The sequence below is a fragment of the Vigna umbellata genome, chromosome 9 (genome assembly GCF_029865625.1).
Source record: "Vigna umbellata cultivar VRB3 chromosome 9, Vumbellata_1.0, whole genome shotgun sequence".
Classification (NCBI taxonomy): domain Eukaryota; kingdom Viridiplantae; phylum Streptophyta; class Magnoliopsida; order Fabales; family Fabaceae; genus Vigna; species Vigna umbellata.
Window position 1 is genome coordinate 9,252,865 of NC_142173.1, and position 13,801 is coordinate 9,266,665.

Here is a 13,801-nt window from a genome sequence, read left to right on the forward strand (position 1 = left end):
AGTTAATGAAATACTTTATTATTAAATTTAATTTCTTGGGTGGTGTTGTGAAAGATATAAACTATATTATACCGAATCTTGTTAGAGATCGTGGATGATAAAAAAATATACATATAGGGGTAAATTCCGAAATCTTTGTCTTATATGATGAAATTAAAGTGTAACATTTATATAAGATAAAATAAAGTGGGTTGTCAAGGTGATTAGAAAGTTTGATAGTTTAATTTAACTCGCCAAAAATGTTAGTACAAGAATATCGAGTCTCGCAAAATCTAGAAAATACAGAACCATATGTTGATGCCCTAATTTTCTTAAAACCTCTTTAATCACTTCAATGAATATTTTTTTCATTGAATTTCCATTTCTTGACCAAAATCAATTCGAATTATGTCAATAGAATTATAATTTCTCATATTGAGTAATTGGGAATTATTTATTATTGTTCCAGTTGACAAGCTTTTTCTTTAAATATAAAACAAATTATCAAAGACGAGACAAAGAAAATAATTGAGTGTACACAATATCAAAATATTAGTGTGTAGCTATATTAATTTCAATACGATAAATATGGTGATAGAATTTACAAAATTAATGACCATTAAATTTCGTCATTAATCCACACAAATGTTTATATTTAATGGCAACATGAAACAAGTCATGTGCAAGAAGACATTAACGAAGAAGGAAATAAAAACAATAAACACGTGATTGTTTCAAAGAACATCTTAGGAAGAAGGGAAAGAAAGCCTAAAATAATATGGAAAAGTAGTATCATTATTTTTCTTAACTAGACATGAATTAACTTGTTTAGAGAGAGAAGTCGGGAAGTGTTATATATACTTGACATTGATAATTATATGTACATATTTTTTTTAGAAACTCAATATTAACAATCTTTTTTAATAATTTTTTGATAATGAATGATGTGTTACTATTTTATTGGTATGTATATTTAAAATAGATCAATCACAAGTTATCACATAGACTGTTATAAAAAATTATAAAAAAAATTGTTAAAAAAATATTTTTTTTAAGAAGATTAGATAACTCAATTGTACTATTTTATATATTTAATTTGCTGATAAAAAAATAATATTAATGAAAAATAAACAAAATGAAAAAACTGTAATAAACTAGCTTTGTACCCACGCCACTATTTAGTTTTAGTTTTCCTCAAAAATTCATTATCATTATCTGTTAATTGTTTTGCTATGTTATCTGTCTCACACATAATCAGAATTCTTTTGTTATATATCGTCACCACCACCCCAAAGTAACGTAAGTCACCGCTTGTGCTTTGTATTTATAGCTTCACTTTAATCTCTTCTTTCGTCACACTGTCATTGCTCATTCATTTCAATTTTCAAGCATCTCTTCCCTCAATTCCATTTTCTCTCCTTCACTTGATAGAAGAAAATCGGAGATTTAATATGCAGCAGGCAAGGAAATTAAAAACGGTTTCGTGGGCTCCTCAATCTCGTCTTTGTCAGGTATATAAACGTCGTCTTCTTTATGTTTTTCGTTTGCTCTATGCTGCTCTTGCTCCGATCTGGTTCAATTTCTGTCGAATTCTTCTGCTATCTGTCACTTAAGATAAACAAAATCCCCTCTTCACTTGAATATGCAATTCTAATCCCCTCGCAGTTTGGAAGAAACAGTGACATGGTACTAAGTTAAAGCTGGAAAAACAAAAAAGTGTAACGTCAAATAAGTTGACATTGTTAGCTTTCTTAATTACGAAATTTGTTTTTTCCTGGATTCATAAATTCACCACTAGTCTATGTTTGTATCCTCATTAATTCATGAAACTTAAACTTAAAAATTATATATCAGGATAACCATTCTTCTAAATCGGTGAGCAAATGAGTGCCGATCATTTGGATTCGGTGGACTGTTTCACTGCTACATAAACATCCAAACGTTGGTTATAGAAGATAACTACGTTATCACATCCTAGAAAGTGATGAATTCATGTTGATTCATGGTTTGAACCAACGTAAAAATATGGACGTATGTACTTCCATTTAGAACATAATCAACCTCGTTCTCATTTTGAGGGATCTCTAAAAGTGTGTAACAAGACACGGGCATTTAACATCGATCAAAGCATGATCTATCTAAACTCTCTTTGGTGAGAGACCTCTTCAGTGAGGAGTATGATGCACTTGTTGAGTACAATTAACTGGTTTATGTCATGTACAATTAACTTCACAATTGTCAGATTTAACTTTCTAAATATTACTGATAGTCTGAAACCTTCGAATATTTTCAAATAACCAATCTGTTTTCAGAAATAAAATTCACACATGTGTACCTTCTGTATATTGAAATCGATTTTCAAGTCAAGAACTATATCATATATGACATAATACAAATTGCATCAAACGGAAGGTCATTGAGATATGTGGTCATAGCAGATAAGAAATAATCATGGATTTGAAATACTATATCTGCATGATGACCTGTAGCATAATATATATATATATATATATATATATATATATATATAAATATATTATGAATGTAAAAGTTAATACACATTTTTTCCTTTAATTATTAGTAAAATGCCAATTACATACTAACTCCTTTTACATAAACAATAATAATAAGTATATATATATATATATATTTTTTGTCAAAAGGTAGTACGGGTACGTAATCGAAATGAAAAATATAACTGTGCATTAATCTGCATTAGTATAAATACATATTTCAGTTGCAGGAAAAAAAATCACTAAAGTCAACTGTGGTAAGACTCTTCAATTTCTGTATTCTATAAATTTAAAGGACTATGCTTAAGCTCAGTGATTTATTTTGTTTATGTTTTTCTAGAATATAGTTGAATGCTTTTAGTTTTATCTTCTGTTCAATAACATTTCTTTTCAGACGTTTTGAGAGAAATGCAAGCTTAGATTCACATAGGTCATTAACATGTTGATAGTCATTTTGTCTTTATTTTTTACCATGAAAATAGAACTTATCATTTTTTTTAATTACTAAATAATCTTACTTTTAAATGTTTAAAAAGTTATTTTCATATAACATTTTTAATCTCATGATTATAATTTAAATTCATTTTTCTATTTTTAGAAATTATTGTTTTCCTTTTAGTTATTTATATTGTTTGTTTAAATTAATTATTTTTGTACTTATGATAAATCTTTTTATTTATATTTCAAAATACGCTCCGTCGTGTTTTGCACATCCTTGTTTGAAATGAAACATTCTGCTGGAACAAGTTCAAGAAACTGTCTCAACTCCAAAGTTCATATGTATGTCATGATAGTGTTATGCTATTGAGAGTTTTCACGTAAACCTTTTCAGTCTTCTTTTGAAAGCTTATAGATTAGTGTGACCTTAATTAACAGGTAAAAATTTTCTCATCTGAGGAAAGTCCTTCAAAAATTGGAAACAAATCTGAAGATGATTTTCAAGCAAAGACATTGTCCACAAGGCCTTCAACCCTTGAATATGATGATTTCCCACCTGGATTTGAAGGCAATCATTTCCAGAATCAATCAAAGTCAGAATTTTCTTACATTAAATGGGAAAGCCCTCCTCCGGTAATGAGATCTTGGAAATTTCTTGAAAGATATAGAATCTTCATCAAATTTCCCTTTCATGAACGTTTCTTTAGTTTATATCAGATGGTTTAATATACTGTCAGGAAGAAATATCTCTTTTCAGTTTTTCCTCATACAAAATGTTATTCTATTTGGTCATGTTCATTAACTGATCTATTTCGGATATAGCTTGTTCTGAATCGTTGTTGGAGCGTGGCAGCTGGTGAAGAAAGTACGGAGAAATATGATGAGATGCTAAGAGAAAGGAGAGTGTCTGAAGCATATTATCCTTGTAGTTCTGCCATTCCTCCAAGGTAAAATGTCATGTTTATTTAGAAAGCCTTGTCTTATACTGAGAGAATTTCTGGCACTTCATATACATTTCTTACTAAATTTAGTTCATTTCTTTGAGTTCGTGCAGCCCTTTTGTTTCATTTAACGTGGAGAATGAAAGTTATGATGATAGTCTTACTCCTATCATCTCTCTCATTCCCATTGAGGAATATGAATCAGTAACAGGTATTAACCATGATGTTTCTGTCACAAAAAAACATGGAGACTCTCTCTCCAAACTGCAGACACAAACCACACAGCAATGCATTCAACCAGCAACATCTTCGGAGGCAAATTTTGTTGCAGCTTCTATAACTACTGTTTCATCTACCATCTTAAAAAGCATCGAAGAAGGAACCGTGATTGATGTTGATTTTCTCTTTAAAATAGCTAATGACCCAATAATGATTGAGAAAATAATAGAAGAATATTCAACTGTTACCACCACTGGGATGAATACAGCCTCAAGGACTGTGAGTGCAAGAAAATCATCAGCTCCATCAAATCCACTGATGATCGTCGCCCCTGAAATGTCTGAAATTCCATCTAGTTCATTGCTGGAACCTGCACATGATAATCATATAACTGCAACTCCACTTGTTCCTTTGTCTGGATCTGTATCTGCTCACACAGCTGCACCTCATGTGAAAGATGTCAATTACTATAAAAACCTTGTTAGAAAATATGATGGTATGAGTCAGCCAGACAAGCAGAATCATAATCATTTGCAAAATTATAAACGACCTCGTGTCCTTAATCCAAATGAAGTGAAAAGGAAAATTCAGAAATCGTGCAAATACTCTAAGACTTCAAGGGGTCGCCGTGGTTCCAAATGCCGTTATCTGCATGATAAGGTGTGGAAAATGTAATCTGAAGTTGCATATTCTGATGGTGAAGATTGTTTACATTGTACTCACGGAGGGGAAGTCATTCAGTGAGTTAGAAGTGGAAAACTTTTCTTACTCTAACAGTTTTATGAATATTTTGGTCAGGAGAATGTCAGCGCTTGACAATACTGAATTATCTGATATTTTCTACTAAGTTCGTAGCCACACCATGCATTTTGTTAGTATTTATTATAAAATGTTTTATAGAAACACCCATTAGTAAATATTTAATATATAAGTTTATTAAATTAAGCCAGTTTTGGTTATTGCTATCATATATATATATATATATATATATATATATATATATATATATATATATATATATATATATATATATATATCAAAGGTTTTTTATAAGGATAAAAATTGCACATTCACAAAATTATAAACACTAAAAAATATATTAAAAAATGAGAACAATAAATATTTATGATCTTTTAAATTTAAAATAAAAATTTACATTTTTTATAGTGTTGTAATATATTTATCATAATATATAATAAAAATATTTATTATGTTTAATATTATTACACATATATTAATAACTATAATAAACGCATTTAATGAATATAATAAATATATATTTAATAATAATACAATAAATATGCCCTATATTTAATATCTACATTAAAACTTATAATAAGTATAGATGAAAGTTAAAAGAAGTTAAACATTGAAAATTAAATTAAATGTTTTTAGGGAAATTAATTTATCAACTCAGTAAAAGTTAATGAAATTTAATATTGATTAATTAATTAATTTAAAATTTACAAGTTTATATTTTTTTTTAAACTAAAACTTGGATAAATTAAATTTCAAGTAATATATTTGTGTAAAAATATATTTTCATCATAATTTAAAGTAGCTATAATTTATAAATAAAAAGCAAGTATTTTGATAAAACTAAACAAAGTAACAGTTCAATCAACTATAAACAAACAACATTAAATTAATAATTCAAAACAAGGTAACAAACATTAATATAAAGAACTATAAAATGACATTTTAAAACATTGACACTGACATTTTAAAACATTGAGACTGAATTATTTTAATATTAAAAGATTTTAGTATAAATAGTTTCGTTAGGAACAAATTTTATAATTTTTAAAACATATTATATTTTTATAAACTATTTTTTTAGAGTTCTCTGATATTTTTTAAGAATTTTTTGTCCTGTTGAAGAATTGAAACCGTAGAATTGATCTTTGTGAGCTCTTCAATTTGAACGGATTAGTTTCTCCTATAGAGTAAGTTCATTTTTTTCTCCTCTTTTTTGTCTGGTTTGTCTTCTTTCGCATGCGACTCTGTTATGGATGCATGTGGTATTTGAGTCTTCTATAAGAATTTCTACTAATTAATGGTTCTAATAAATATTCTGATTGTGTTTTTGTTGTTCATAGAACATATAGAGCTTTTTTAGAGCGGTTTGGTCATCTATATAAGGTATTGGAAGCTATATACCTTGTTTCTAAATTTTAGTAGTTGAATAACCTGAATTTGTATGTGGTAATTGTATGGAATAATTTTCTAAAATCTGTTTTGAACTATATGATAATGAATTGTGTGATATATTGATATTGGTGATTTGGTATAATGAAATTCTTGTTGTAGACAACTTGTTAAATTGTATTGGTTTTTGATGAATTGTGAATGATAGAATTTCTTATTTGATTGGACTTTTGGTTTAATAATAGGTTGGATAGATGATTGGAAATTGGTCTATAATTAGTGGTTTGACATGATAAATTCTATGGGAATGGTTTATTCATTGAGTCTTAGGTTAGGGGTCTGTGTTTGTGGTATTTAGGACTTGATTAGTCACTTATGTTGTTGAAATCTGAGCTATAAATATGTCATTTGAGTTAGTTGGTTTTGGTTGATCGATGAACTGAATTCTTGGCCAATTAGACAAATTGATGTTCAATATGAAGTATAAACATATTGTATAACTAATTATAGTGTCAAGAATATCACTTTGTGCCATTGGAGATGTATTGAGTACACGTAAACCAAGAATTTTAAGGTTTTTTATTTTGGTATAACGTTGAGCGACCTTGGGTAACGTTGAGCGATAGTAAGACAATTAGTTTCTGTTTCTTGGAAGCTGAGGGATACCTCTGAATGTTGAGTGTTTCACAGGCAGAGAGCCCCTGAGCTCTATGTCCCTAAGCGTTAGTTTTGGCCATTGAAAGCCACTTATCCACTTACAGGTTTGTACTCTTTTTCTCATTTATTTGTCGGGAGAGAGAGGTTAAGCTCACTGAGCAAGCTTGTTTGCATGTTCATTGGCATTGAGTGCCAAAAATGGACACTGAGCGTTCCCTACTTCAAATGATATATATTTCATGTTTTCTGTGTTATTATGATTTTAGATATGTTTTAATTGAGTCATTTTGAATTATATGTTTATGTTTAATGGATGTTAAATATGGATATGATTATAAGTGGTATGTGATAATATTTTGAGTGTGGATTGTATATGGTGTATGCTATGAGAAGAATTTCAAGGAGAAGTTCTTAAGTTGGTTATGTATAGTGTACATATTGATATAGGAGCTATGTATCAGGGGTTATCTTGACGCTCTTAATAACTTTCAAATCTCAAGTAGAAAAGGATGATTATGTGTGAAAAGTAGCAAATGTCCTTAGTCTAATGGTTGTTTCTTAGACATAGATGTTTGACGGATTAATCTCGGTGTGTGATAGTATGTTTGGATGAGTTATTTCACCACCATCAGATGCATGACTCCTAGAGTTTGATATCAATACATGTATCCGAATAGTCAAATCTAGAGGGAAAGATTGTATGTCTTAGTATTGATTGATTTATTTGTGTTATATTCCTACTTCTATAAACATATATGATTGTTTTTGGTACATTAGTTTATCCTTTCTTTTTTATTTGTTTGTATGTGTGTTCTTTGTTTGCAATGATCACGTTAATAGTGTGAGCAAATAAAGATGTTTTAGTTGATCCAACGCAGGAATGATGCTGAAGTTTAGAGTTAGATTGTTAGATTTCCTCTCTTATTAAATTTTGTAAAAACAATAGTAGGCTTTTTGATTTGGTGTAATAGTATTGTTAAAAGTATAGACTCTATGTATGAATATGTTCAACTACTATTACTGTTATGTAAGATATAGTTGTAATAGACTTTTCTATGTATTCTCTTTGAAAAATTTACCCTCGTAGGTGATGTCTCTTTTAGTAGTTATATAATATTAAATTGGGATTTTACAATTAATCCAAAAATTATAATCATTTAGGCATTAGGATTTTTGTAGCCTTATTTTAAGAAAAATAATGAAATACAATTTTATAAATTATTTAAAATTCTAATATGAGTAGCTTACACTAGTGCAGCGAGGGGCTTTTACCGCGGTTGATTTTCACTATACGTCGCGGTTCTTGAACCGCGGCATATTCAGCCGCGGTAGTAAGTCAGACACTTTATGCCGCGGTCATAACCGCGGTATATAGTCTGCGCAATATGCCGCGGTTGTCTAGGGAACCGCTGCCTAAATTCATTTTTTTTAAAAAAAAATTCAAAAAAAATAATTAAAAAATGCACTATATGCCGCGGTTCGCGGTTGAACCGCGGCATATAGGCCGACAAATATGCCGCGGTTAGTGTCAAAACCGCGGCCATATGTCTCGTTTTTAAAAAAAAAACGAAGCACTATATGCCGCGGTTGTGGTTAGAACCGCGGCATATAGGGGGAATATGCCGCGGTTGTGGTTAGAACCGCGGCATATTCCCCTGCAGTTTTTTAAAATTGCAGGTCTGTTTTTGTGATATCCACTACCACAAAAACAGACCTGCATATAAAAACATTTACAGAAATGCAATTTCAACATAACAAACACATGTTCAAATGTATTTCAACATCAAATAAAGTAGAGAGTCTAAGAAATCAAAAGCTAATCAAATGCATTGTTTAAATCTAAATCTAAGAGCTATTGTATAATCTAACTATATACTTCGCAGCAGCGTTCCTAATGAATAGTAGGGACTTCTCAGGAACTGGTGTAGTAGTCTTGAATCTCTGCAAAAGACAACTCATTTTAATTAGTGTATATGAATTCAACATTTGTTAAAAAATCAAAATTTGTTAAAGTTAAATATTACCGTTTCCCAGCTTCTTGTGATGTGAGAACGAACAATATGGGTCATCCAATACATTACATAGTATCCACACTCATATGACCCATTTTGTCTGTTACACTACAATATATCATCACAGTTGATAATAGTTAGTGAATAACATTTGTTATAAAACAATTATAACAAAGTATGACTTTAGCATATGTCAAACCTTGAGAGAAATCCAAGCAATCTTTCTACTCTTAGCAATTGATCTCCCGTCCATCATCATACTTGCTGGAATAGAACTGTATATAAAAAAATGTTTTAGCATTCAGTTATATAACAAAGAAAGTCCAAACATTGAGGTTCTTACCAATCAATTGCTTGTCTGAGTTGTGTGGGAGGAGGCCTGTGCAATGAGCAGAACCACAAAGCATAGTTGTCTTGCACAGACATAACAAGAAGTTGCCAATGGCGCCTGAAATTCATAATAACGTAACTATTAAATATTAAAATCACATATGGAACATTATTATGTTAACAAAGTTCACTTACCCGGATATATAAGGCAAAAAGTATATTTTCTTGCCCCTTCCAAAACTTCTTATCAGACTCATGTTGATATGGTCAAAATCATTTGATTCATGAATTTCTTGGGGATCAATGAATCCATAATCATCAGAACGCCCCAACTTATTAGCGACCCCAAACATATACCTGAAATCAAAAATTAACTTTGATATAAGGATACTTGATATATAAATCAATTTTATATATAAATAATTGGTCATAGACTTACATCGTCCATAGTTGAATAATTGAAATATTCAACTCTTGTGTTCCCGACGCAAGCTCACGGACATCTTGGCTATTAAGGTATATTGGGACCTCAGAGCCATGCCCAAATACATTAGCATCATACTGAACCTCCAAAGGCTTATCATCAAGGATGTCAGCAAGTAGATGCAATGAAGAAAGAGGGTCATCCTCAGATAGAGGAATCTTCTGTTGTTCCTGCGTCTGTTGTTACATGAAAAGATAAGATAAGTTTTGAAATCAAAAACCTTTAAAATTGAGAAGTGTAAAGAAGAATTTCATACCGAGGGGTCAGAAACTGGTTTAACCAAAAATTTAGGCCAAGTGATAAACGACTTATATGCTTGTTCCACAGTGAAAATCTCTTCCGTGGACAGTGGAACCGAGGCATCTGGCATGATCATTTCATCCACTGAGACCTTCACCTCATCCTCTAATAGTTGCATACCATGACATACAGTCGCTGACCTAAACTCTGTTCCACGAGCTACCAGCACCATCTGATCTTCTTCTAAAATGTATAGCAGACATGGACTACCATCGTCCATGTCATCCTCTGGGATGGCTGATGCGGAACAACTTCCTTTGCCGCTTCTCCCTGTCAGAGTAAATGTTAGATTATACAAGAGATAGAAATAATTGCACATAAATGTTTATTAAGTTTACCTGTGGGAGGGGGAGGGACCACATGTTCCTCTATAGGAGACTGCATCGGGCGCATGCTCTGAAACTGCTCCTGGTAGAGCATCTGGAATTCAGCCCTCACCTCGGCCCTGATCTCCTGCATAAGGTCTTGTCGGACCTTTTTTGTGATCTCTTCTGTCATCCTTTGTGTATCGCTGTACGAATATGAAGGCTGACGAGAAGAGCTCCCAAAATAATCCGTAATTCCTACTCCAGGACCTGCAGCACGTACACGTCCAGGGTGCTCAGGTCGTCCAATTGCAGCAGCAAGAATATCCTGGCGACCCTCTGGAGTGAATTGGCCTTGGGAGCTCTGCTCAACCAAGGCGTCCTGTAACATTACAAAACACCATTATCAGTTAAATAGTTTAATGTAGTATGTATAATGACAATATTTATTATTTTAGGAACAGTGATAACTTACAATTTTTTCAGAAATCTCTCGTGCTGAGTCGGAAGAGTAGGTGCCCGATGGTCGCATACGGGCCAACTTCCATTTCTCGTGTCTAGACGGTGGAGAAGGAGGCTGAGGAGGGCTACCACTCTGAGATGGTGGTATAGCATCTGCCTTTTGCTTGAGGATTTTCTCCTCAAGCTTCCTATACCCACCACGAGATAATAGGTGGGGGTTTTTGTTCTTAGCACTTGTTCCTTGTGCTTTGCTTCTAATTGCCTGTCACATACACATTAATTAATGAGTTCATATGATATATATTTGTTAATGAGGAACAAATATATATTTTCACGAGTCATCTATTTTCACACCACTCTTATTGTCAAACCACTTACACTTGAACAATGGAACGGAAAACTTGGTGTAATCAACCTCCCATATCTCTTCTATTATACCATAATATCTCATTGATCCAAGTACAGGAGATTGATCTTTTGATGTGGAAAATTGAAGTGACTCAGCTTCTAAACTGACTCCACTATTTTGTACTGTGCTTTTATCATCCAAAGTCTTCGTATAGAATGTGCAATTATTGACTTCATAACCTGTACAACACACGACATCAAACTTCAAACCATTTGCAAGCCACAATAAAGTTTCAGAAGAATGTGGCTCTTTGTCAATTTCAGATTTGAACCAAGACATAAATGTTTTGTTATGCTCCATCAATTGCCATTTCTCTGATTGTCTTGGATTTTTATTCTTAACAATGGTTTTGTGTGCTTCCAAAAAAGGGATCACCTCATCTGTGTTGTTCAATATATAAAGATGCGCTTGCAACAATTCTTCGCGATCTTTTGTCACCACATTGACACCTCGGATGCTTTTACTTGTAGAAAATTTATTCAACCATGCTGTGCGAGGAACTCCTATTGGATTCGTTGATGTCATGTAATCTGAACAAAACTCGATACTTTCTTCAGCAATATACCTTTCAATCATCGAACCTTCAGGATGATATGGATTTTTAACGTACCCTTTCAAAATCTTCATATAACGCTCAATAGGATACATCCATCTTAAGTATACCGGTCCGCACAACTTGATTTCTCTAACCAAATGAACAAGTAAATGTACCATGATGTCAAAAAAAGATGGAGGGAAAAACATCTCTAGTTCACACAAGATGATAACAATCTCGCCTTGAAGTTCATCTAACTTTGTAGGATCGATGGCTTTACTACATATTGACGAGAAAAATGAACACAACCTGTTTATGGTGTGCCTAACATTTTTGGGCAAAATTCCACGAATAGCCACCGGTAACAACTGTTGCATTAAGACGTGACAATCGTGAGACTTCATGCCAACAAGCTTTAAGTCCTGCATTGACACTAAACTCTTGATATTTGAAGAGTATCCTTGTGGTACTTTGATACTCTTTAAACATACACAAAAACTTATCTTCTCTTGTCTAGACATTGTGTAACATGCAGGGGGCAAATAAGTACGTTTACCAATCTCCTTCGGTGCCAACTCTTCTCGGATATTCATGTCAACCAAATCCAAACGAGCATTCACTCCATCTTTTGTCTTTCCCTGAATGTTGAGTAATGTACCAATCAAGCTATCACACACATTCTTTTCTACATGCATCACATCTATGCAATGTCGAACATCTAACTTTGACCAATATGGAAGATCAAAGAATATTGATTTCTTCTTCCAAGGGGTCGTTACAGATGACTTCTTCGATGTTTTCCCAAATACATGATGTATTTTATTAACTTTTTGAAGAACTTCAAGGCCAGTAAGTGGATTTGGTGCTTCGTCCCTCTCTTGATCTCCATTGAATGCTTTTTTTAACCTTCGATATGGATGATTACGTTTTAGAAATCTCCGATGACGCAGATACACCGTCTTTCTTCCATGTTTCAATTGATGAGCTGCAGTGTTTTCTTCACATATAGGACACGCTTTATGACCCTTGACACTGTATCCTGACAAATTACCATAAGCAGGAAAGTCATTAATGGTGCAAAATAACATTGCACGCATCATAAAAGTCTCTGAAGCGAATGCATCAAATATTTCAACCCCGTCAACCCACAAAACCTTCAAGTCTTCAACTAGTGGGCTTAGATAAACATCTATGTCATTTCCAGGCTGCTTTGGACCAGATATCATCATAGACAACATCATGTACTTCCTCTTCATGCACAATGCAGGAGATAAGTTGTAAATTATCAATATAACTGGCCAACAACTGTGATTGGTACTCAGATTACCAAATGGGTTCATTCCATCAGTGGCTAAACCAAGCCTAAGATTTCTACACTCTTTACCAAATTCGGGGAATTGTCGATCAATATTTTTCCATTGCTTTGAATCAGCTGGATGACGAAGCAGCCCGTCAATTTTTCTCTCATCTGCATGCCATCTAAGGTTTTTAGCATCTTTGGGATTCGCAAACAAACGCTTCAGTCTGGGCACTATTGGAAGGTACCAAACTACTTTCAAAGCAGATCCATTTTTTTCTATCTGACCATTATCTTCAGTATTGTTTTTTGACTTGTATCGTGATAAGCCACATTTTGGACACTTTGTCAAAAATTCAAACTCTTTCCTATACAAAATGCAGTCATTAGGACAAGCATGTATCCTTTTATACTCCATACCCATTGGACAAAGAATTTTCTTTGCATCATAATTACGAGTGGGCAGTGTATTTCCATCTGGCAACATTTCATTCAACAACGTCAACAGTTCTGTAAAACTCTTATCAGTCCATCCATTGCTCGCCTTCAAATTCATGAGCCTTAACACCGCTGACAAACGTGTGAACTTAGTTGAACCGACATACAAAGGTGTTTCTGCATCAGTCGACATCGTCTCATACACATGAGCTTTGGCAAAATTTTCTGCTCCAACATCGCGGATCATGTCCTCCAATTTGTCTTCATCCGGTCGATCTTCTTCCATGGTGGAATCAGTAACATTTACACTTTGAGAGTCAGTGGGAAAATCCAT

The 13,801-nt window shown here is 32.8% G+C and overlaps 1 protein-coding gene and 1 long non-coding RNA gene across 2 annotated transcripts; one reads left to right on the forward strand and one right to left on the reverse strand.

The window, feature by feature from the left end:
• Positions 1-1,430: 1,430 nt before the first annotated feature.
• LOC124839825 (zinc finger CCCH domain-containing protein 6-like) lies at positions 1,431-4,765 on the forward strand. The gene is made up of 4 exons (XM_047315754.2): positions 1,431-1,490; positions 3,369-3,563; positions 3,753-3,877; positions 3,985-4,765. The coding sequence occupies exons 1-4, from the start codon at positions 1,431-1,433 to the stop codon at positions 4,763-4,765; spliced, it is 1,161 nt and encodes a 386-aa protein (XP_047171710.2).
• Positions 4,766-8,656: 3,891 nt separating this feature from the next.
• Positions 8,657-9,173, reverse strand: LOC148192479 (uncharacterized). The gene is made up of 3 exons (XR_015782108.1): positions 9,107-9,173; positions 8,920-9,015; positions 8,657-8,836 (listed from the first exon to the last, which is right to left on the reverse strand). It is a non-coding gene; the product is annotated as an uncharacterized LOC148192479 (long non-coding RNA).
• Between the last annotated feature and the right edge of the window lie 4,628 nt (positions 9,174-13,801).